This window comes from Natator depressus, chromosome 6 (assembly GCF_965152275.1).
Source record: "Natator depressus isolate rNatDep1 chromosome 6, rNatDep2.hap1, whole genome shotgun sequence".
Lineage (NCBI taxonomy): Eukaryota > Metazoa > Chordata > Testudines > Cheloniidae > Natator > Natator depressus.
In genome coordinates, this window is record NC_134239.1 from 125,801,352 (window position 1) to 125,826,661 (window position 25,310).

General features: G+C 42.5%; 2 protein-coding genes across 2 annotated transcripts in view; one reads left to right on the plus strand and one right to left on the minus strand.

Annotated features, from left to right (window-relative positions):
• The window catches only part of SOS2 (SOS Ras/Rho guanine nucleotide exchange factor 2), a 104,080-nt gene that overhangs the window by 66,679 nt on the left and 12,091 nt on the right, over positions 1-25,310 (plus strand). The window contains exons 11-17 of the mRNA XM_074956564.1: positions 8,359-8,440; positions 10,519-10,641; positions 15,177-15,280; positions 20,547-20,766; positions 21,881-22,000; positions 22,374-22,536; positions 24,739-24,856. Coding sequence (XP_074812665.1) covers positions 8,359-8,440; positions 10,519-10,641; positions 15,177-15,280; positions 20,547-20,766; positions 21,881-22,000; positions 22,374-22,536; positions 24,739-24,856 — 930 coding nt within the window. The remainder of the gene's footprint in view (positions 1-8,358; positions 8,441-10,518; positions 10,642-15,176; positions 15,281-20,546; positions 20,767-21,880; positions 22,001-22,373; positions 22,537-24,738; positions 24,857-25,310) is intronic.
• LOC141988383 (uncharacterized) lies at positions 1,611-7,466 on the minus strand. The gene is given in 4 exon segments (XM_074954154.1): positions 1,611-1,760; positions 5,711-5,819; positions 5,821-6,334; positions 6,914-7,466. Coding segments are annotated over 4 exon segments (1,326 nt in total).

The following is a 25,310-nucleotide window of genomic DNA, read 5'->3' on the forward strand; positions in this document are numbered from 1 at the left end:
AAGTGTTAGGTAAGAGTGAATTAGAAACAAGTTGGGTGAGATGTAATATATTTTATTGGACTAGCTTCTGTTGGTGAAAGAGACAAGATTTTGAGTTTACACTGAGCTTTTCGGGTCTGAGAAAGGAACTCAATGTCACATCTAAATACAAGGTGAAACACTGAAGGTGTTGTGCAGGTTTCCTTTGAGAATGAGAACTGAGAGGTCAGATATGGAGTGATCATTTTGTAAAAAATGTTCGCCCACAAGAAGAGCAACAAAAAGGATCAGAGGTCTAGAAAACATGACCTATGAAGGAAGATTGAAAAAATTGGGTTTGTTTAGTCTGGAAAAGAGAAGACTGAGAAGGGATGTGATAAGTTTTCAAGTACATAAAAGTTTGTTACAAGGAGGAGGGAGAAAAATTGTTGTTCTTAACCTCTGAAGATAGGAAAGAAGCAATGGGCTTAAATTGCAGCAAGGGTGGTTTAGGTTGGACATTAGGAAAAACTTCTTGTCCGGGTGGTTAAGCATTGGAATAAATTGCCCAGGGAGGTTGTAGAATCTCCATCATTGGAGATTTTTAAGAGCAGGTTAGACAAACACCTGTCAGGGATGGTCTAGATAATGCTTAGTCCTGCCATGACCTCTCAAGGTCCCTTCCAGTCCTGTGATTCTATATGGTGATATTATATATTTTGTCCGATGTCATTTTTCTGTGTGAGTTCATTCAAGAGTGTAGTAATTGTCCTAGGACCAACATGGCTACTGCAACTCTGCAAACAGAGAAATTAGAAACATTCACAATGCAGTGGGGGGAGGGATAGCTCAGTGTTTTTGATCATTGGCCTGCTAAATGTGAGTTCAGTCCTTGAGGGGGCCATTTAGGGATCTGGGGCAAAAATAAGGGACGGTACTTGGTCCTGCTGTGAAGGCAGGGGACTGGACTCGATGACCTTTCAAGGTCCCTTCCAGTTCTGAGATAGGTATCTCCATATTATAATGTGGCAACAAAAGAGGCTTATGCGATACTGGGCTGCATACTCAGAGGCATTGGGTCAAAGTGTTGGAAGACAGTAGGCTCTCTCTAGCTCTGGGTAACTGCACCTAGAACATTGCTTTCCGTCCTAAGCACCATGTTACTGATGCTTGGAAGATGCTGACAAATTCAAAGCCATTTAGAGAAGAGGGGGAAAAAAAATCAGGGAACTGATTTATGAGAAACTGAAAGAACTAAGTGATGATGTGTATACCTTGGCTAAGAAATCACAAAGTTGGAGCATGTATCTATAGATGCATGAAGGGTGTAAACACTAAAGCAATGCATCCTGCAATATGTAGCTCATGACCAGACTGCCCACTCAGAGTCCCACAGAAGTCACTGGAGCTCTGTCTAGGCACAGCAGTCTTTGGGCTTGCTAGATGACATAGGATCATGACCCAAGTATATAAAGAAATTATTTAGGAACATGTTGACATGTAATTAGTAATAATAGGATGAAATTAGAGGAAAGTGTAGTTGGAAATGTACACTGTCAGAGAAAACCTGACGGTCAAATGGAATAATCTCACAAGGGAAGTGATGGAAGGTCCCATTGCTTAGGACTTTTAAAAGTAGACTGAGCAAACCATTAGATTGGCGTTCCCAAACTGTGGTACATTAGGTGGTGGTTCCATGCATTCATTTGGCTCAGTGTTCCATACATGGAGTTGGCTGATGTGATTGCAGCGCCACTGGCCATTATCTTTGAATACTCGTGGTGATCAAGGGAGGTCCCAGACTATTGGAAAAAGGCAAATATAGTGCCCATCTTTAAAAGAGGGAAGAAGGAGAATCTGGGGAACTACAGACCGATCAGCCTCCCCATAGTCCCTGGAAAAATCATGGAGCAGGTCCTCAAGGAATCCATTTTGAAGCACTTGGAGGAGAGGAAGATGATCAGGAACAGTCAACATGGATTCACCAAGGGCAAGTCATGCCAGACCAACCTGATTGCCTTCTATGATGAGATAACTGGCTCTGTGGATAGGGGAAAGCAGTGGACATGATGTATCTTCACTTAAGCAAAGCTTTTGATACATATTCTTGTTGGCAAGTTAAAAAACTAAGGATTGGATAAATGGACTATAAGGTGGATAGAAAGCTGGCTAGATAGTTGGGCTCAACGGGTAGTTATGAATGGCTCGATGACTAGTTGACAGCTGGTATCAAGTGGAGTGCCCCAGGGGTCAGTCCTGGGGCCAGTTTTCTTCAACATCTTCATTAATGATCTGGATGATGGGATGGATTGCACCTTCAGCAAGTTCGTGGATGACATTAACCTGTGGGGAGAGGTAGATACGCTGGAGGGTAGGGATATGATCCAGAGTGACCTAGACAAATTGGAGGATTGGGCCAAAAGAAGTCTGATGAAGTTCAACAAGGACAAGTGCAGAGTCCTGCACTTAGGACGGAAGAATCCTATGCACTGCTACAGGCTAGGGACCAACTGGCTAAGCAGCAGTTCTGCAGAAAAGGACCTGGGGATTACAGTGGACGAGAAGCTGGATATGAGTCAACAATGTGCCCTTGTTGCCAAGAAGGCTAATGGCATATTGGGCTGCATTAGTAGGAGCATTCCCAGCAGATTGAGGGAAGTGATTATTCCCCTCTATGCAGCACTGGTGAGGCCACATCTGGAGTATTGCATACAGAAAGGATGTGGACAAATTGGAGATAGTTCAGCAGAGGGCAACGAAAATGATTAGAGGGCACATGACTTGCGAGGAGAGGCTGAGGGAACTGGGCTTATTTAGTCTGCAGAAGAGAAGAGTGAGGCAGGATTTGATAGCAGCCTTCAACTACCTGAAGGGGGTTCCAAAGAGGATGAAGTTCGGCTGTTCTCAGTGGTGGCAGATGACAGAACAAGGAGCAATGGTCTCAAGTTGCAGTGCGAGAGGTCTAGGTTGGATATTAGGAAACACTATTTCACTAGGAGGGTGGTGAAGCACTGGAATGGGTTACCTAGGGAGATGGTGGAATCTCCATCCTTAGAGGTTTTTAAGGCCGGCTTGGGGTTGGTCCTGTTTTGAGCAGGGAGTTTGACTAGATGACCTCCTGAGATCTCTTCCAACCCTAATCTTCTATGATTTCACAGTGCTTTTTTTAAGGGTATGTCTACACTACGAAATTAGGTTGAATTTATAGAAGTCGGTTTTTTAGAAATTGTTTTTAAATAGTCAATTGTGTGTGTCCCCACACAAAATGCTCTAAGTGCATTAAGTGCATTAACTCGGCGGAGTGCTTCCACAGTACCGAGGCTAGCGTCGACTTCCGGAGTGTTGCACTGTGGGTAGCTATCCCACAGTTCCCGCAGTCTCCGCTGCCCATTGGAATTCTGGATTGAGATCCCAATGCTTGATGGGGCAAAAAACATTGTCGCGGGTGGTTCTGGGTACATGTCGTCAGGCCCTCCCTCCCTCCATGAAAGCAATGGCAGACAATCGTTTCGCGCCTTTTTTCCTGAGTTAACTGTGCAGACGCCATACCACGGCAAGCATGGAGCCCGCTCAGCTCACTGTCACCGTATGTCTCATGGGTGCTGGCAGACGCGGTACTGCATTGCTACACAGCAGCAGCAACCCATTGCCTTGTGGCAGCAGATGGTGCAATAGGCCTGAAAACCATCCTCATCATGTCCAAGGTGCTCCTGGCCTCTTCGGTAACGTCGGTCAGGAGCGCCTGGGCAGGCATGGGTGCAGGGACTAAATTTGGAGTGACTCGACCAAGTCATTCTCTTTAGTCCTGCAGGCAGTCCTATTGCACCATCTTCTGCGAGCAGCCAGGAGATGTGGATAGCTTGTAGTCCTACTGCACTGTCTGCTGCCAGCCAAAAATGTAAAAGATAGATGGAGTGGATCAAAACAAGAAATAAACCAGATTTGTTTTGTATTCATTTTCTCCCCCCTCCCTCCCTCCGTGAAATCAACGGCCGACAATCGTTTTGGTGAGGTCTGTCAGGGGCACCTTGAAAACTTTAATGGAGATTCAGTCCTGCCTGAAATATCAGAGGAAGGGATAGCTTAGTGGGTTGAGCATGGGCCTGCTAAACCCAGGATTTTGAGTTCAGTCCTTGAGGGGGCCATTCTATGTGACAGTTGTTTTTGTTTCTCCTTGATGTAAAGCCACCCCCTTTGTTGATTTTAATTCCCTGTAAGCCAACCCTGTAAGCCATGTCGTCAGTAGCCCCTTCCTCCATCATAGCAACGGCAGACAATCGTTCTGCGCCTTTTTTCTGTGCAGACGCCATACCACGGCAAGCATGGAGCCCGCTCAGATCACTTTGGCAATTAGGAGCACATTAAACACCATGCGCATTATCCAGCAGTATATGGAGCATCAGAACCTGGCAAAGCGAAACCAGGTGAGTAGGCGACGTAGGTGTGATGAGGATATGGACACAGACTTCTCTCAAAGCACGGGCCCTGGCAATGTGGGCATCATGTTGCTAATGGGGCAGGTTCATGCTGTGGAATGCCGATTCTGGGACCGGGAAACAAACACAGACTGGTGGGACCTCATAGTGTTGCAGGTCTGGGACGATTCCCAGTGGCTGCAAAACTTTCGCGTGCATAAGGGCACTTTCATGGAACTTTGTGACTTGCTTTCCCCTGCCATGGGACGCATGAATACCAAGATGAGAGCAGCCCTCACAGTTGAGAAGCGAGTGGCGATAGCCCTGTGGAAGCTTGCAACGCCAGACAGCTACCGGTCAGTCGGGAATCAATTTGGAATGGGCACATCTACTGTGGGGGCTGCTGTGATACAAGTAGCCAACGCAATCAAAGATCTGCTGATATCAAGGGTAGTGACCCTGGGAAATGTGCAGGTCATAGTGGATGGCTTTGCTGCAATGGGATTCCCTAACTGTGGTGGGGCCATAGATGGAACCCATATCCCTATCTTGGCACCGGAGCACCAAGGGGCAAGTACATAAACCGCAAGGGGTACTTTTCAATAGTGCTGCAAGCACTGGTGGATCACAAGGGACGTTTCACCAACATCAACGTGGGATGGCTGGGAAAGGTACATGACGCTCGCGTCTTCAGGAACTCTAGTTGTTTCAAAAGCTGCAGGAAGGGACTTTATTCCCAGACCAAAAAATAACAGTTGGGGATGTTGAAATGCCTATAGTTATCCTTGGGGACCCAGCCTACCCCTTAATGCCATGGCTCATGAAGCCGTACACAGGCAGCCTGGACAATAGTCAGGAGCTGTTCAACTACAGGCTGAGCAAGTGCAGAATGGTGGTAGAATGTGCATTTGGACGTTTAAAAGCTCGCTGGTGCAGTTTACTGACTCGGTTAGACCTCAGTGAAACCAATATTCCCACTGTTATTACTGCTTGCTGTGTGCTCCACAATATCTGTGAGAGTAAGGGGGAGACGTTTATGGTGGGGTGGGAGGTTGAGGCAAATCGCCTGGCCGCTGGTTACGCACAGCCAGACACCAGGGCGGTTAGAGCACAGGAGGGCGTGGTGCGCATCAGAGAAGCTTTGAAAACCAGTTTCATGACTGGCCAGGCTATGGTGTGAAAATTCTGTTTGTTTCTCCTTGATGAAACCCCCCGCCCCTTGGTCACTCTACTTCCCTGTAAGCTAACAACCCTCCCCTCCTCCCTTCGATCACCGCTTGCAGAGGAAATAAAGTCATTGTTGCTTCACATTCATGCATTCTTTATTAATTCATCACACAAATAGGGGGATAACTGCCAAGGTAGCCCAGGAGGGGTGGTGGAGGAGAGACGCATGGGTGGGATGGTGGAGGAGGGAAGGACAAGGCCACACAGCACTTTAAAACTTATTGAATGCCAGCCTTCTGTTGCTTGGGCAATTCTCTGGGGTGGAGTGGCTGGGTGGCTGGAGGTGCTCCCCCCTCGAGTTCTTGGGCGTCTGGGTGAGGAGGCTATGGAACTTGGGGAGGAGGGCAGTTGGTTACACAGGGGCTGTAGAGGCGGTCTGTGCTCCAGCTGCCTTTCCTGCAGCTCAACCATATGCTGGAGCATATTAGTTTGATCCTCCAGCAGCCTCAGCATTGAATCCTGCCTCCTCTCATCATGCTGCCGCCACCTTTCAGCTTCAGCACTCTCTTCAGCCCTCCACTTACTCTCTTCAGCCCGCCACCTCTCCTCCCGGTCATTTTGTGCTTTCCTGCACTCTGACATTGTCTGCCTCCACGCATTCGTCTGTGCTCTGTCAGTGTGGGAGGACAGCATGAGCTCAGAGAACATTTCATCACGAGTGCGTTTTTTTCGCCTTCTGATCTTCGCTAGCCTCTCGGAAGGAGAAGATCCTGTGATCCTTGAAACACATGCAGCTGGTGGAGGAAAAAAAAGGAACAGTGGTATTTAAAGAGACACATTTTATAGAACAATGGGTACACTCTTTCATGGTAAACCTTGCTGTTAACATTACATGTATAGCACATGTGCTTTCGTTCCAGGGTCGCATTTTGCCTCCCCCTACCACGTGGCTAGCCCCTCCTCTCTCCCCGTGGCTAACAGCAGGGAACATTTCTGTTCAGCCACAGGCAAACAGCCCAGCAGGAACGGGCACCTCTGAATATCCCCTTAAGAAAAGCACCCTATTTCAACCAGGTGACCATGAATGATATCACTCTCCTGAGGATAACACAGAGAGATAAAGAATGGATGTTGTTTGAACACCAGCAAATATACGCTGCAATGCTTTGTTCTACAATGATTCCCATGTACGTGCTACTGGCCTGGAGTGGTAAAGTGTCCTACCGTGGTGGACAGAATAAGGCTGCCCTCCCCAGAAACCTTTGGCAAAGGCTTTGGGAGTACATCCAGGAGAGCCGCGAATGCCAGGGCAAATTAATCATTAAACATGCTTGCTTTTAAGCCATGTATAGTGTGTTAAAAGGTACATTCACCAGAGGTCCCTTCTCCGCCTGGCGGGTTTGGGAGGCAGCCTTGGGTGGGTTCAGGGGGTATTGTCTCCAGATCCAGGGTGAGAAACAGTTCCTGGCTGTCGGGAAAACCGGTTTCTCCGCTTGCTTGCTGTGAGCTATCTACAACCACCTCATCATCATCATCTTCCTCGTCCCCAAAACCTGCTTCCGTGTTGCCTCCATCTCCATTGAAGGAGTCAAACAACATGACTGGGGTAGTGGTGGCTGAACCCCCTAAAATGGCATGCAGCTCATCATAGAAGCGGCATGTTTTGGGCTCTGACCCGGAGCGGCCATTTGCCTCTCTGGTTTTCTGGTAGGCTTGCCTCAGCTCCTTAAGTTTCACGCGGCACTGCTTCGGGTCCCTGTTATGGCCTCTATCCTTCATGCCCTGGGAGATTTTGACGAATGTTTTGGCATTTTGAAAACTGGAACGGAGTTCTGATAGCATGGATTCCTCTCCCCATACAGCGATCAGATCCCGTACCTCCCGTTTGGTCCCTGCTGGAGCTCTTTTGCGATTCTGGGACTCCATCGTGGTCACCTCTGCTGATGAGCTCTGCGCTTACCTGCAGCTTGCCACGCTGGCCAAACAGGAAACTGAAATTCAAAAGTTCGCGGGCCTTTTCCTGTCTACCTGGCCAGTGCATCTGAGTTGAGAGTGCTGTCCAGAGCGGTCACAATGAAGCACTCTGGGATAGTTCCCAGAGGCCAGTACCGTCTATTTGCGTCCACAGTACCCCAAATTCGACCCGGCAAGGCCGATTTCAGCGCTAATCCCCTTGTCGGGGCTGGAGTAAGGAAATCGATTTTAAGAGCCCTTTCAGCTGAAAAAAAGGGCTTCGTCGTGTGGATGGGTGCAGGGTTAAATCGATTTAACACTGCTAAATTCGACCTCAACTCCTAGTGTAGACCAGGGCTGAGAAGGTGAAACATGAAGCAATAAAGTTTAGAAGCTGCTGCTTAGAAAATATACTGTATGGAGCAATCCTGCAAGTGTCTGACTTATATGATTTGGAATGATGAAACAATGCTGCAGCCTTACACAAAATGGTAGGTATATTAGAAGATCTTTATGCATACAAAAATTACAACTAATAAGTTTAAAAAAACCCCAAACCTTTATGGTTAAGCTGAAATAGTAAAAATAACTTACGTTGCTATATCTTGTAATATAGGTGGCACAAGTAGCAATGCCTGTAGTTAAGGTTGCATGATACTTCCCATTATGTAAGACTCTATTTTCAGTTGCGTATAATTTTGCCCAACTTTAAGCATTTGGCTGAAATGTTAAGCAGGAATGTTCTGTGCTGAGTGCCTCTGGCTAACTTTTTTTGCTGCAATTTAAAAAAAAAAAAAAATTCAACCATTTTTTATCAGTGAAAGTTGAAATTTCTTGTTTTCATTTTCTTGTTTTCCCTTCACAGATCCTAATTTTGTTCGCACGTTCCTTACTACCTACCGCTCCTTTTGTAAACCACAGGAATTGCTGAGCTTGTTGATTGAAAGGTAAACAACAAACATTTCTTTTGAAGACACTGGGGTGTTTCAGTTTAGATTACTTGCTCCTTCTCTTCTGATGATTGCAGTGCAAGCATAGAATATCAGGGTTGGAAGGGACCTCAGGAGGTCATCTAGTCCAACCCCCCCTGCTCAAAACAGGACCAATCTACAATTTTTGCCCCAGATCCCTAAATGGCCCCCTCAAGGATTGAACTCACAACCCTGGCATTTGCAGGCCAGTGCTCAAACCATGTCTTTGATGTCTAAGCTTTAGACCCTGATCCTGTAAATACTTAAAGCACATTAAAATTAGGCACATGCAGGGCTGGATTAAGACCATCCAGGGTTCTAGGTGCGCCATGACATGGGGCCACCGTGGCTTCACCTCAACAACTCCCCCATCTTGGAGTGCCAGAGGCAGGGGGCATCATTCTTCTGCCAAACAGAGGCACTGGTCCTGTCCTGCCATTCTCTTCTTTCCCCTAGGAGCAACAGCAGGGGTCCCTTTTTTCATGGAGGGCCAGGATAGTAATAGGGCAGCCCGATTCTTAATCCAGCACAAGGAAGGTATACATATGGGAGGGTGGGGCCTGCTGCAATTTTTTCCATCTGCCATACATAGTCCTCTGCTAGAGTGGTGATAGTGGATCTTGGCACTAACATCTGTGTAGATGTCACACCTTTCAAGGCTGTTGTTTTAAATTGTTTGCAGACATCACCGCATAGATTACACTTGGGTCACCTTTTCAAGCTTCTCTTTGCTTGCAGCCATGTAGACTAAAAACTTGCATGATTTTCTAAAAAATGAAAGCGGATATCTACTGCCCTCTGTTGTGTGACTCTGAGAAATGGGGCCCCAAGCACAGGTCTGTGCCTCCTTGGTACAACAGTTCCTCCACCCTCAGTGTTATGCAGTGTGCTGTGCTGTGGTTGCTTACCTCTGTCCCCGTGGTGAAGCTGTGTCTGTGAAGCTTTATTGGGATCCTTTGAAATGAAAGATGCTACATCAGTTTCACTACAATAATATAACTGCACTGTCTTTTTGGTCTGTGTTTGTACAACACCTAGCACAATGGGTCCTGGTTCATGACTGAGGGCTCCTCGGTGCTGAGGGGATACAAATAAATCATAATAGTACTGGCAGCACAATGCTTGTGCTTGAAACAGCACTGCCATTATTAACACTTATTTTCAGCCACAATTTTAAACTGAAACTTCATGCCTGTTCGTGCTGAGATGACATTTCTGAAAGTTTGATCCATTTGGCTATTTTTGAAGTACATTGCCTGTCTTCCGGGGCACAAGAATTAAAAATAAAGATGGTAAAAAAACAAGGCATGTGCTTGTATTCTCCTCCTCCTCCCTTTGTCTTTTTGCGTTTCTAGTATAAGCTTTTTTGGATCATGGGCCAATGTGTTTGCAGTACGATAATGGTCCCATCTTGAGCAAGGCTTCTGGGCACTACCCTGCTACCAAACAACGATGATAAAAATTACTGTTATGAACAGTATAGCCCCATAAACATACACAGGGCTTTTAAAGCTATATAGAGGATATGATCCCTACCAAAAGGAGCTTGCAGTCTAACACAGGGTATGGAACTTCTCAGGTAACACAGTGTACAGAGAAATCAGTAGGGTGACAATAATTTAGGAGGGATTCATGGATGAAATGAAATGACCAATTAAAATGAATGATACAGCTTGACAAGACCAAAAGGGAATAGTGGAGAGAGGGAGGCTAAGAGATGAATTGAGATGTAGATGTGGATTGTATTTTGTAGTACCTTGAAGATAAAGATCTTTAATTTGTTGGCTAGTGTCAGGACATAAATGAAGGGCAATGAAATTATAAGCTTTGAAAAGATCATTTCTGCATTCCTTAACTTTTCATCAATGCACCAAAGGTGTGGCTTTTAAGATAGTCTTGAAGTAAATCAAACCTGGAATTAGAGCAGCATATACCCACTCATGCGTTGCTCAGGAGTTTTCACTGTACTTAAACCATTTTAATTATGTTTTTACTTAATTGATTTTATTTAAAAAGGTTTTGTTCAATAACCAGCTTTGTGCTTTTGTTCATAGGTTTGAAATCCCAGAGCCTGAGCCTACTGAAGCAGATAGGTTGGCAATAGAGAAAGGAGAGCAGCCAATCAGCGCAGACCTGAAAAGATTTCGCAAGGAATATGTCCAGCCAGTACAACTCAGGTTTGGGTGCCTTTATATTTCCTGCATTAGATCCAAATTTTAGTTCAGTGTGTGTGTGTCCTGTTTCTGACGACACAGTTTACGGTGAAGAGTGGTATCAAGTGTTAAGTTGTTAGTGTGGCGAGGCTATGGACAATGATAATCCAAAGACACGTTATGATTTAGTCATTTAGGGTTTTGTTGATTGTTACAATCTTATGTCTGTTCCATGCTGCTCACACCTGAAAACTGAACACCCTACAGAAAGCCTGTTGCTCATTGTGTTAAAGTGGGTGCAGGTGAGGTATGTGCAATTAAAATTACTCCTCTTCTATTGAATGGCTGTTCTTATAGGTTATAACCACAAAGGCCGCCTAAGCTGGTAATCCTCTTTCCTTTCATTCTTCAGTTCCATTGTTTTTTTCACTCCCTGTTCCAGCCCAGTTGATGTATTTGTACACAGGTAGCTTCTCATAGCTGCGCAGTTCTCTGCAGCACTATTGATCACCGTAACTGGCCTGAGAAGAATTGGTTTCCCTCTGAAGTCTAATCTGTAGGAATGTTTACGGTAATACTTCAGAGAGAAATTGCTGTTTCTCCATTAGTACTTCCAGTCACTCAAGTGCTGTGGAGTCTGCCAGGCTATTTAACAATAATAAATTGAATTGAGAGCTACTTTAAGGCTCTTAATTCAGCCTTTTAAGGTTAACACTTTAAAGAACTAAAGCTGCATTTAAGATTTATCCTGTTGGTGAATGCCTTGTTCATCTTGCCCCTCTGGTGGTAAGCAGCTTACCCATGTACACCCTGATTAGGCATAGTGCTTTTAGAGTGTGGATCCCTAACTTTGTTTGCTATTAAAATAACCTTTTTACATTTGTTTGTCAAGAGTTCATGCAATTTATTTTTCTACTTTGATAAATCATTTGTAATAGAAAATGAAATAGAGTTGGAAATTCATAAGCAGTTTCTTGCTACTGACGTCTGTAAAATCATTTTTGTGACTTATTGCTTTCTTTTATGGCTTGATGAACTGTTTGGAGTCAGTTTGTTGTCCTTCTTTATGAGCCTGGATTTCTATCTGTTCAGATAGAAATCCAGTTTTTATTGGAAGAATTTCTGGTGCCCTACCTTTCAGCAGTACTTAGTTGCCTGAATGGCTACTTTTGTCTGCTTCTTATACAAGCCACATTGGGGATATGAAATACCCTTAAGAGTGGTTTTAACAGAAAGTGATCCAAGGGCCCTAGACTGCCACATAAACAGCATTTAGGCTTTGTGGGGAGGGGCAGTTTAAAACAGCCATTTGGTCTCTTGTGGCTTATTGTTAAAATTTTGTTCTTGGGAGAAATTAGAATTGTCTGTGGCTTCTAATAGCTTGAAACTGAATTGTCTACTGGGATTCAAAAGAGAAACCAGGTGGATGAGGTAATATATTTTATGGACCAACTTATTTTGGTGAAAGAGGGAAGCTTTCAAGCTTACACAGAGCTCTTCTTCACATCTCGGACCAGTATGGCTACAACAACACTGCCTAAGCTGTAGTAAAGCTGTCCTTAACCTCTTTGATAAACAAACGGATTGCTCTACTCAGCAGTTAATGTCACTTTTTTCCCCATCTGTAGTTAGCGGACTAATTTAAAAAAAAAATTACATTTAACTCTCCTAAGTCATCAGTGTCTTTGTCACCTTCAGGTTGGACTATTTCACTGTTCTGCTTGGGACTTTACTTGAAGTGGTAGCTTCAGGTAGCACGGAATGCCTGGCTTTCCTATTTATTGGAATGGGCCAGCATGAGCAGATTACATCCATGCTGTGTGTGAGGTATGGTCTGCTTTGGGTGTAATTCAAGGTTTTAGTTCTAATACATCCATCCCTTTATGGTGCTGAATTTGGCAGTTTTAGGGAGTGCGTGTTTTCTGTATGCAAACTGATAACTGCTGGAATCAGCTGAGGTGTTTTGTTACAAAGTCTACCTGAAACTCTTAAATGGAGGTAAGTTGATTTTGGTGGAGGGTCCCCAGCTACGGCACCTGCTTTTTCTGGTCCCTTAGCAGCGCTTGAGTTTATTGGCTTTCGGAGAGTGGTGCAAAGTGCACCTTTAATCTGGGCCACTACAAGTTATGGTCTTATAGAGTGGTATGGAGAGAGATTTGTTTGTGTGGGTTGATATGGACAGTTTTAATTTGTCATGCATCTAGATAACAAAGCAGTAGGCCCAAATAAATCAAATAAAGTTTGAGGCATCAGCTCAGGGGGGTTTTTTTTGCCTGAAGGAGAGGCGAGAAAAACAAAGTTTCTCATCCTAAGAGTTCAAAGGACAAGTGTAATCGTATTTTGGTTCTAAAGGTTAATTTGATGCTTAATGTTTAAGAAAGTAGAGAGAAGGCAGGTGAAAACTTGTATTTCCTGATCTTAAGAGAAAAAAGTGGATCTTGTACTGTTCCTTTCCTTTCATGTGAATAAAAGGGTATAAAAAATTTCTATTATTTTTACAATACTGACTTTTGATATATCAGCTTTTAAAATGAAAAATGTAAATAGGAAAGAGAAACCATTAGAAAACCTATGCCTTTTTATAAATGGTAAATGTTAACTAGCTTTTTCACTTGAGAAATTTGCTAATGATATAAGAATGTTGGATTTTACTTTATTCTTTTGTTATGCAGGACTACTAACTGTAGTCTGTAACCTATCATTTAAATCAGCTTCTGTACCAAGTGACCGGAGGATAGCTAATGTGACACCAATTTTTAAAAAGGGCTCCAGAGGTGACCCCGGCAATTACAGGCCAGTAAGCCTGACTTCAGTACCGGGCAAACTGGTTGAAACTATAGTAAAGAACAAAATTGTCAGACACATAGATGAACATAATTTGTTGGGGAATAGTCAACATGGTTTTTGAAAAGGGAAATCATGCCTCACCAGTCTACTAGAATTCTTTGAGGGGGTCAGCAAGCATGTGGACAAGGGGGATCCAGTGGATATAGTGTATTTAGATGTTCAGAAAGCCTTTGACAGGGTCCCTCACCAAAGGCTATTAAACAAAGTAGGCAGTCATGGGATAAGGGGGAAGGTCCTCTCATGGATTGGTAACTGGTTAAAAGATAGGAAACAAAGGGTAGGACTAAATGGTCAGTTTTCAGAATGGAGAGAGGTAAATAGTGGTGTCCCCCAGTGGTCTGTACTGGATCCAGTCCTATTCAGCATATTCATAAATGATCTGGAAAAGGGGGTAAACAGTGAGGTGGCAAAATTTGCAGATGATACAAAACTACTCAAAATAGTTAAGTCCCAGGCAGACAGCGAAGAGCTACAAAAGGATGTTACAAAACTGGGTGACTGGGCAACAAAATGGCAGATGAAATTCAATGTTGATAAATGCAAAGTGATGCACATTGGAAAACATAATCCCAACTATACATATAAAATGATGGGGTCTAAATTAGCTGTTACTGCTCAAGAAAAATGTCTTGGAGTCATTGTGGATAGTTCTCTGACAACATCCACTCAATGTACAGTGGCAGTCAAGAGGGAACAGAATGTTGGGAATCATTAAGAAAGGGATAGATAAGAAGACAGAAAATATCATACTGTCTCTATATAAATCCATGGTACACCCACATCTTGAATACTGTGTGCAGATATCATTGCCCCGTCTCAAAAAAGATATATTGGAATTGGAAAAGTTTCAGAAAAGGGCAAAAAAAAATTATTAGGGGTATGGAGCATCTGCCATATGAGGAGAGATTAATAAGACTGGGACTTTTGAGCTTGGAAAAAAGACGACTAAAGGAGGATATGATAGAGGTCTGTAAAATCATGACTGGTGTGGAGAAGGTAAATAAAGATGTATTATTTACTCCTTTTCATAACACAAGAATTAGGGGTCACCAAATGAAATTAATAGGCAGCAGGTTGAAAACAAACGGAAGTATTTTTTCACACAACATACAGTCAACCTGTGGAACTCCTTGCCAGAGGATGTTGTGCAGGCCAAGACTATAACAGGGTTCAAAAAAGAACTAGATGAATTCATGGAGCATAGGTCCATCAATGGCTATTAGCCAGGATGGGCAGGGATGGTGTCCCTAGCGTCTGTTTGCCAGAAGCTGGGAATGGGCGACAGGGGATGGATCACTTGATGATTACCTGTTCTGTTTGTTCCCTCTGGGGCACCTTGCATTGGCCACTATCGGAAGACAGGATACTGGGCTAGATGGACCTTTGGTCTGACCCAGTATGGCCGTTCTTATGGTTTACTCTTTCGGATACACTTACATTAATCCCTCCTCTTTTTAAATAAAACTATGATTGTTAAGGCTGCAAAGTTACATTCTCAAAATTCCAGGATTACCAAAGTTAAGGTTTCACACTCAGTTGTGACTCCAACCTGTTGTGCATATGCATTGTGATGGTCCTTAATTACATGATTGCATACTGTAACTTCTGCAGAACCCATGCTTCGTCAATGTGCAGGTTGGCTGGACTTGAGGGTTCATAAAAATTAAAAAGATGATTTTTTTCCTCCCTCTCCTCCCCCCCTTATTTTTTAGGATATTAAATGTTTTTCGACACTGGGTAGAACATCATTTTTATGATTTTGAAAGAGATCTGGAGTTGCTCGACAGACTGGAGACATTTATTTCAAGTGTAAGAGGTACAGTAACTGTTACAATCCATTTGTTCTTTTTACTTTCTAATACATTCTGGGGGTCTAATCCTGCTATCTCTTACACACATGAGTAACTTTACTCACATGAACAGTTCTTTTTATTCCAGTTGAAGTCAAATCTCACGTGCATAGACATTGCAAGATTAAGTCAGAAACCTAAATAATTTCAGACATTACTATGTTGTTCTATTAAAGCTTATTTAGTAGTAAATATTTAAGGTTGTCCTTGTCTGAAACCAGTATGGTCTCTCTCAAATTCAAAACAACTTTAGGCTTGGAAGGATTAGTTTTTTTTATTGGCAAATATCAATTTCCTCGGACATACAAACCAATGAAAAAATATTTCCATTGATGATGATCGAAATTTACAGATAGGCAAGAAAAATGGTGCTTGAGATTATATTAGTTTGATTTAAGTATCTTTACTTTATATATTTTGACAAGATATTGACAATTTGTGTTTTAATGGTTATAAAACAAACTCTTTGAATGTGTGTCTACTGCGATCAATTGTCTGACTCCCCCATAATTTCCTGAAACTGTAAACATTTGAACTGATAAAAATTGGAAAAAGACTTAACACCCATAATTTTGCACAGTGATGCTAATTTAAATAAATAAAAATAAACTGGTATAATCTGTCTAATTTTTAAAATTGAATTCTGCCTCTTCCTCACTTTAAGTTCCTAGAGAAAATCTTTCCTCAGGGAGAGGAGAAAATTTCTTCCCTGTTGGAACACTGATCCTTTCCCATTTTACTATCCTTGTCCTGAAGATCCTGCACAACAACCATTACTCTTCCAGAAGAGGAGAGCTGAACAATATAAAAACCCTTTAGCTTCAGTTAGTGTTACTTCCTGTAGGTCTTGTAGTTAAGGCTGCAAGTCTGTCACTAAGGCCACAGATGCCGTAACTTTCTGGGACCTCCATGACTTCTGCAGCAGCTAGTGCGACTGGCCCAGGGGCCACTTGAGCAGCTCAGGCAGCCTCTGGGCCAGCTGCACTGGCCACTGCTGGGGCAATCTTGGGCCACTGTGGTGCCCCCTCCCCCACCCCAGCAGCAGCAGGAGTTTGGGTGTGGGAGGGGGCTCAGGGCTGCGGGGGTGAGGGCTCCGGCAGTGCTAACCTCAGGGGGTTCCCCAGAAGTGGCGACATGTCCCTCCCTTGCGTCTTAGGCAGAGGTGTGGCCAGGCGGCTCGGTACGCTTCCTCCTCCCACAGGCATTGCCCCCACAGCTCGAGGCGGAGGCAATGCATGGAGCCCTCAGGCCGCGCCTCCGCCTAGAAGCTGAGGGACATGTCTCTGCGCAGAGCCAGGTAAGGAGCCTGCTAGCCCTGTCAAACACACACACACGCCAGCAGCAGTGGGGGGGTCCCAGGCTACGCGCCACCAACCTTTCCCCTCCCCAGAGGCACCCCTGGGCCACCCCCTCAGAACACCCAAGATTTAGTGAGGGGTATATAGTACAAGTCTTGGACAGGTCACGGGCCGTGAATTTTTCTTTACAGCCCATGACCTGTCCATGACTTTTACAAAAAATACCCGTGACTAAAATATAACCTTACTTATAGTTGAACACTGTGATAACATTCCCTAAAGCAGTGGCCCTCAACCTTTCCAGACTATTGTACCCCTTTCAGGAGTCCAATTTGTCTTGTGTACCCCCAAGTTTCACTTCATTTAAAAACTACTTGCTTACAAAATCAGACATAAAAATACAAAAGCGTCACAGCACGCTAGTACTGAGAAATTGCTTACTTTCTCATTTTTACCATATAATTATAAAATAAATTGATTGAAATATAAATGTACTTACATTTCAGTATATCATGTATAGAGCAGTATAAACAAGTAGTTGTATGAAATTTTAGTTTGTACTAGGGCTGGCAAGCGTTTAAAAAAATTAATCTCAATTCATTGCATGACTAATTGCTCTGTTAAATAATAATAGGATACCATTTATTTAAATAGTTTTGGATTTTTTTACATTTTCAAACATTGATTTCACTTACAATACAGAATACAAAGTGTACGGTGCTCACTTTATTTTTTTATTACAAATATTTTCACTGTAAAAAACAAAAGAAATAGTATTTTTCAATCCACCTAATACAAGCACAGTAGTGTAATCTCTTTATCATGAAATATGAACTTACAAATGTAGAATTATGTACCCAAAAAACCTGCATTCAAAAATAAAACAATGTGAAACTTTAGTGCCTGCAAGTTCACTCAATCCTACTTCTTGTTCAGGCAATTGCTAAGACAAACAAGTTTGTTTACATTTGCAGGAGATAATGCTGACCGCTTCTTGTTTCCAATGTCACCTGAAAGTGAGAACAGGCGTTCTCATGGCACTGTTATAGCCGGCGTTGCAAGATATTTTCGTGCCAGATGCACTAAAGATTCATATGTCCCTACATACTTCAACCATCATTCCAGGGGACATGCATCCATGCTGATGACAGGTTCTGCTCAATAACAGTTCAAAGCAGTGCGGACCGACGCATGTTCATTTTCGTTATCTGAGTCAGATGCCACCAGCAGCAGGTTGATTTTCTTTTTTTGGTGATTTGGGTTCTGTAGTTTCCGCATCAGAGTGTTGCTCTTTTAAGACTTCTGGAAGCATGCGCCACACCTCGTCCTTCTCAGATTTTGGAAGGCACTTCAGATTCTTAAACCTTGGGTGGAGTGCTGTAGCTATCTTTAGAAATCTCACACTGGTACTTTCTTTGTGTTTCGTCAAATCTGCCGTGAAAGTGTTCTTAAATCGAACAATGTGCTGGGTCATGATCCGAGACTGCTATAGCATGAAATATGTGGCAGAATGCTGGTAAATCAGAGTGGGAGACATACAATTCTCCCCTAAGGAGTTTTGTCACAAATTTAATTAATGCATTATTTTTTTAATGAGCATCATCAGCATGGAAGCATGTCCTCTGGAATGGTGGCCAAAGCATGAAGGGGCATACGATTGTTTAGCATATCTGGCATCTAAAGACCTTGCAGTGCTGGCTACAAAAGTGCCATGCAAATACCTGTTCTCACTTTCTGGCAACATTGTAAATAAGAAGCGGGCAGCATTATCTCCTGTAAATGTAAACAAACTCATTTGTCTGAGCGATTGGCTGAACAAGAAGTAGGACTGAGGGGACCTGTAGGCTCTAAAGTTTTTTACATTGTTTTGAGTGCAGTTATAGAACAAAAAAATCTACAGTTGTAAGTTGCACTTTCACGATAAAGAGATTGCACTATGGTACTTGTATCAAATGAATTGAAAAATACTATTTCTTTTGTTTGCCATTTTTACCGTGCAAATATTTGTAATAACGATATAAAGTGAGCATTGTCTACTTTGTATATTGTGTTGTAATTGAAATCAATATATTTGAAAAGGTAGAAAAACATTCAAAAATATTTAATAAATTTCAATTGGTATTCTATTGTTTAACAGTTCAGCTAAAACTGCCGTTAATCGCTTTTAATTTTTTTGAGTTAATCGCATGAGTTAACTGCAATTAATCAACAGCCCTAGTTTGTACTGACTTTGCTAGTGCTTTTTATGTAACCTGTTGTAAAACTAGGCAAATATCTAGATGAGTTGATATATCCCCAGGAAGACCTCTGTAAATCCCCAGGGGCGTATGCATCCATGGTTGAGAACCACTGCCCTAAAGACATGAGCAAACTCCCTTTGCAGTCCACTTGGAGAGTAACATTGATGTCAACTGAATCTAGATGACTTCTTGGCAATGCCTGGATGTCACTTTTAGGTTACCAAGTTAGCCATCCTGTAGTACAATTTTGAGTTACAAATTTAAAAAACAGTTGTTGATCCCCTGTTGGGTTGATAGTCACTGTGTAAGATTTTCCTGATTAAAGATAGACTATTTTTGGCCAGTTCCTTGAAAGGATTTTGGTTTGAAATCCCTGGTCTGAAGACTCACTGGGTCCCAGGACGTGTTTTATGTACTCTACATTTATTAAACAATCTTAGTGTTCAAAAGTAAACATTTATAAAAGTTTATTTTTTCAAGTCTTTATGCTGCAGAGTTGTTAACAGGCCACTTCACCTTGAGTGGTCTCTTATAATAGGTGTTAAATACTTATGCTAAACAGTCTTGTAGTTAGCTGCGAGACTGAGGGCTTGTCTCCACTTACCAGTGGATCCATGCTGCGGCGATGGATCTGCTGGGAGTTGATTTCGCAGGTCTAGTGAAGACCCGCTAAATCGACCGCAGATCACTCTGCCATTGATTCCGTTACTCTACCGGAATGAGAAGAGTAAGGGGAGTTGACAGGAGAGTGTCTTCTGTTGACATAGCGTAGTGTGGACACCGTGGTAAGTAGATCTAAGCTATGTCGACTTGAGTTACGCTACTAATGTAACTCAAATTGCATAGCTTAGATCGACTTTCCTCCGTAGTGTAGACCTGCCCTGAGAATCTGTCTACACTTAAAACGCTGCAGTGACACCTCTGTAACGGTTCAGTGAAGATGCTACCTACACCGACAGGAGGGATTCTCCTATTGGCATAGGTAATCCATCTCTCTAAGAGGCGGTAGCTGTTCTCCCATCAACCTACTGCTGTCTAGATTAGGAAATTAGGTCAGTTTAAATGCATCTTTCAGGAATCTGGATTTTTCACACCCTGGTTATACTGATCTAATTTCCTAGTGTAGACCAGACCTGAGTACCTTTCCCAGACCTGAAGAGGAGCTCTGTGTAGCTCAAAAGCTTGTCTCTGTCACCAGCAGAAGTTGACCCAATAAAAGATTTTACCTCACCCACCATGTCTCTCTAATGAACTAACACAATATATTGTAAAGTCATCACACAACTAAAAACTGTAAACTTGAACAAGTAGGGCCAGACTCTCAAAATTCAACACAAAACAGATGCACCCAAAAATGTGCACTCTTTGTGCCCGTATTTGCATACGGAAATGGGTAACTGCGCACCTAACTTCTTTGCACATGCAGTTTCCTGATTTGCATACACAAATGTAGCCTTTGGTGGGTGCACAAATTGTTTGTTAAAGAAAATAATTTGGCCCATGAACCTGAATTTTTTCTATCCCATTCTATAAAATTTAAACAAATTTGTTAATCTTTTCTTTAAGTACTGAATGCTAACCTTATTTCACATCATTCTACTAGTTAACAAGCAGAAGTGTACATCTAACAAAATTATCATTTGAAAAAGCTGTTAAACCATTAATATGAACGTTTTTCATGTTGTTTTTTACAGGCAAATCCATGAAGAAGTGGGTAGAATCCATTGCTAAAATTATCAAAAGAAAAAAACAATGTCAAGCAAATGGAATTAGTCATAACATTACCTTTGAGAGCCAGCCTCCCCCAATTGAATGGCATATTTGCCATCTTGGACAGTTTGAGATGGACCTGATGACACTACACCCAATAGAAATTGCTCGTCAGCTAACACTTCTAGAATCTGATCTCTACAGGTAGTTATTCAAAAAATGTGTGTGTTCCTTAGTTAGCTTTTTGTTGGCTCCATAAGTCACACTGTTTGCACTAGTCAGAAGCATGAATTTCCTTTTCTGACAGGAGAAAACTAGCAGGATTAATATGGAAATCTAAAAGTATGTTGCTTTTATTTGTAAAAATAAAAAAAGGGCTCGTTGCCATATGTAATCCCATTTTACGGGTTTGTAATGGGAAATGATAATGCTCTCTGCAGTCACTTTTAATACCTCCCCTATATTTGACTTTCATTTGTAATTGAAATGTTGAGTTAATCAAATTGCATTCAGCTTTAGCAAGAAAAAAATCTTTAATTTGTAGAATCAGCCTGAAGTATATTCTTCTCTTTTTTATGATATGCCAAGTAAGGTTTGCTCACCTTCTGTCCTATACCAAAGTGTTTATCCATCAACATATTAGACTTGTGTCAACATAACCAGACTTGTACAGTAAATAATTAGGACACTAAAGTGCTGCAGTGAGTAGACAACACTAAAACATAACTGGGACATAATATGTGAATTCTCAAAATACAAGTTTGGGGGTATCTTATAAAAAATGCTTGTAGCATCCTAAAAATAACTTTATTCTTTAGGGGCCCTCATAAAAACTAAGGTATTTAAACTGGGATTTTTGAAAGGTTTGCATGCTACAATGGCAGAAGGATTTCTAATAAAATATTTCTTTTTGCACATCAGGCTTTTACAGGGTTTGTTGATCCCCATTTCAGCAACACATTACTCATGTTTACCCATTAGATAACGAGAAGTTTTCTTTGTTCAGGATGCTTATTTCTTCCTTCAGAAGACAAAACTGAGTCCTTAGTAATTTTCTAATCTGAAAATACACCACTGATGTTCTTTTAACAGAGACTGGCGTTTTCCAGAGTCCATTAGTGTGCGTGTTGAAATACCAGTCCAGTGATTATTTTGAATGACTGTTCCATAATGGATTATATTGAATAATCTGTACCAAATGTCATGTCACAAGTAAGGGGAAGAAATATGTAATAAGTCTTCTACTGCAAACATGGAACATATGAACATTAAGTATCAAACATTCCTTTGCCTCATACTTAACATTTTCTTTCAATAGGGCAGTGCAGCCATCTGAACTTGTTGGGAGTGTGTGGACTAAAGAAGATAAGGAAATTAATTCCCCAAATCTATTGAAAATGATTCGGCACACTACAAATCTTACTCTTTGGTTTGAAAAGTAAGTACTGGGGATGTTAACATACTGCCATGGAATCAAGTTGAAGTTCAGGGATTGCTCAGGTTTTCTTACAGTTTAAAGGAGATTCCTTTATTTTGAATTATAAAATAGTTGTTGTGTATTCCAGTAATCGCCACCTTAGTTAAGCGTTGATTTTGTGCTTGGCACAGTACAGGACAAAACCAAAAATCTGCAAGGCAGCCTCCTCCTTTTAAGTTTTAAACTGCCTATTTCGGTGAAAACACTGAGAAGCGTAGGGTAATGGTCTTCATTTTGAACTCCTGTTCTTTATGGTGACTAAACAGTAGATTTCAGTGCCTAGCAACGTGAATTTTTAATTCCAATATTTCCTAATACCACGTTTCTTGACTAGGTGCATTGTGGAAACAGAGAATTTTGAGGAGCGAGTGGCTGTGTTAAGTAGGATAATCGAAATCCTGCAGGTTTTTCAAGAGTTGAATAATTTCAATGGTGTGTTGGAGATAGTCAGTGCGATGAATTCTGTGTCAGTGTACAGACTAGATCATACATTTGAGGTAAGTCTTCTGAGTGACTTGTGCATCCTTCTTAAGAGACTAACCAGAATCAAGAAAAACAAATCCTATACCATTTTTTTTTAATAAACAGTTATTTTACAGTTACTTACTTTATAAGTGTAATGTGAAACACTTGTGAGGAATGTTATCAAAAGTAGCATATTAAGGGTCCTGGGTGCCACAGGGGATTTGTAATGGCATCTGGAGTCTTTCACCTGTAGCTTGCCAGCTCAAATCCAGCACAGTAATGATTGAATGTCATAACTAAGGCTAAGATTTTTGTCACGGATACTTTAGTAAAAGTCACGGACAGGTCACGGGCAAAACAGAAAAATTCATGGAAGCCGTGACCTGTCCCTAACTTTTACTAAAAATATCCCAGACAAAATGGGGATCGGCGGATCCCCATACTGCTTCATGCGGGGCAGCTGCAGGAACTAGGTGCTGTCTGTGGCTGCGGGGTACCACCTGCAGCTCCAGGCATCCCCCACTGCCTGCTTGCGCTGGGAGCTCGGGGTTCCCCGCCACCCACGGGGACCAGGAGCTGCCACAGCAGCAGGGAGCTCAGGAGTTCCCCCGCTGCCTCCTGCTGGGAGCTCAGGGTTCCCCACAGTGCCATCCCCGGCGGCAGGGAGCTGGAGGAGTCCCCTGCTGCACCGGGCGGCAGAGAACTCGGGGGTTTCCCCCACCGCTGCCCGTGGTGGCAGGGAGCTGGGGCTTTGCTGCTGGCTCCCGCCACGAGCTGGGGGGTTCCCCCGCTGTCCCAGGAGGCAGGGAGCTGGGGGGTTCCTCTGATGCCCCCAGCAGAAGGCAGCTCAGGGGTTTCCCCCGCCGCCACCTACTAGGAGCTTGGGAACTATGGCCAATGGGAGCTATGGGAGGCGGCGCCTGTAAACAGATGCAGCGTGTGCTTGCAGAGCCACCTGGCTGCACCTCTTCCAGGAGCAGCAGGGACAGGGAGCCCCTTGCAGGGAGCCACCAGAGATGAGCGCCCCCTCCCCATCCAGCACCACAGGCCCCCTTACATGCCCAAACCCAAACTCCCTCCCAGAGTCCCTGCCCTGCAGCACTTCACACCCTTGCCCTGCAATCCACCACCCCACCCCCCCCTGCACTTCAAAGCTCTCCCTCTGAATGAACCGGCATTTTTTATTTACTGGCACCCCGTTTCCCTGGCATACCGGTTAAAAACTTTTACTGTACCTTGAATGCTGTCTGGGAGCTGCAGAATTCCAGCTAGCGGGCAGGGAAGAGAAACTGTCAGAGGTGTGGGTGACCCCTTTCTTCTTTTGCTGACCAAGGATGATCCATGCATAGGTTTGAACATTTACAGAGAGTTTAATGCTCAGGAAAGAACGTAAGCACGTACTTAAGAACATTGCTATCAAGGAACGCAGTTTTTAAGCTTTGCTTTCCCAAATGGGGATGCTTTCCTGTATTTTGGTCAGAGTGAGTGTACAAGAATCAGAGGCCAGTTTTAGCAGATTCTGGAGAAAAGTTTAAACATTGGGGAACATTGGTGGGTTTAGGAGGAAAAAGTGTAAATGGTTACTTTTTCACTGAAAATGAGTGTTCAGTAAACTAATAAATTCCACCGAAATAGACTATTGAAGTTCAGAAGACAGTTTTGCACAGTAAGGATGGAGTTTGTGTTGTATGTAGAAAAATATTTTTACTAGTATCAGTGCTAGATGCTCATAACTAAATTTGATTTGTTTAGATTTGAAATAAGTCATACTTAAAACAGTTGGGATTATTTTTGTAAATTGATGGAAGTGAAGTGAAAATAACTGTCTGTATTTACAGTAGTTTGACACTTCCACGTGATGCCTCTTAGGGCTATGTATACACTACAGAGTTTATGCTGGAATAGTCCCCTGGTACAGAAGCAGCATAGGCTGACAGAAATTTTTTTTTTTTGCCGGTAGACAACATTAGCTATGTTGGCAGAAGCCCCCTTTTGTCAGCATAGCTGCGTCTCCACTGGGGGTTTCATCGGCAAGTTTTAAGCCATAGAGTCAGGGACAGTTGATGTATTAGTACATTGGAAACCTTTTAAAAACACACTTAAATTCAAATATTGTGAGAAACAAGGTTTTGTTAATTTATAGATAGATAATACAAGTATGAAGGTACCGTATTTTCACTAACCAAACCATGCAAAAGACACATTGTTGCTTTGTTTCCTCTTCAATAAATTAGGCATTACAGGAGAGAAAAAAGAAAGTTTTGGATGAAGCAGTAGAGCTCAGTCAAGATCACTTTAAGAAATACCTAGCTAAACTCAAGTCAATCAACCCACCCTGCGTGCCTTTTTTTGGTAAGTTATGCTACGGGGTTGGAGATAAGGTTCTTTGTTGGCTTTCTTTTAACGTTAAAATGAGCAGCAAATTAAGATGTCACAAATGCATTGAGTTTTTTTAAGGTATTACATTCTGTACTCTGAAGAATTGCCTTTGTGATATGCATAACTTTTGATTTATTAGATTTTTAACATTAGTGTTTGTGAATAGTTAAATTCAGTAACCTCGGTTACACAGTGTTTGCATTTTGTGTAAATACTAAATGTTTTTTGTTCTCTTGGTACACTATAAAATTCTTGCGTTTTCAAGAACAATTTTGTAGAGGTTGTGATTACTGCTTTTTTTTGCTAGTTATTTGCCTCAGAAGCTTTAGTATTCCTTTGCAATATATTTTCTATAAATTTGGTTTTCATGGATATAGCTGTTGTATGCAGACTCAAGTTCCAATGAAAATAAAATAGGATTTCTCTT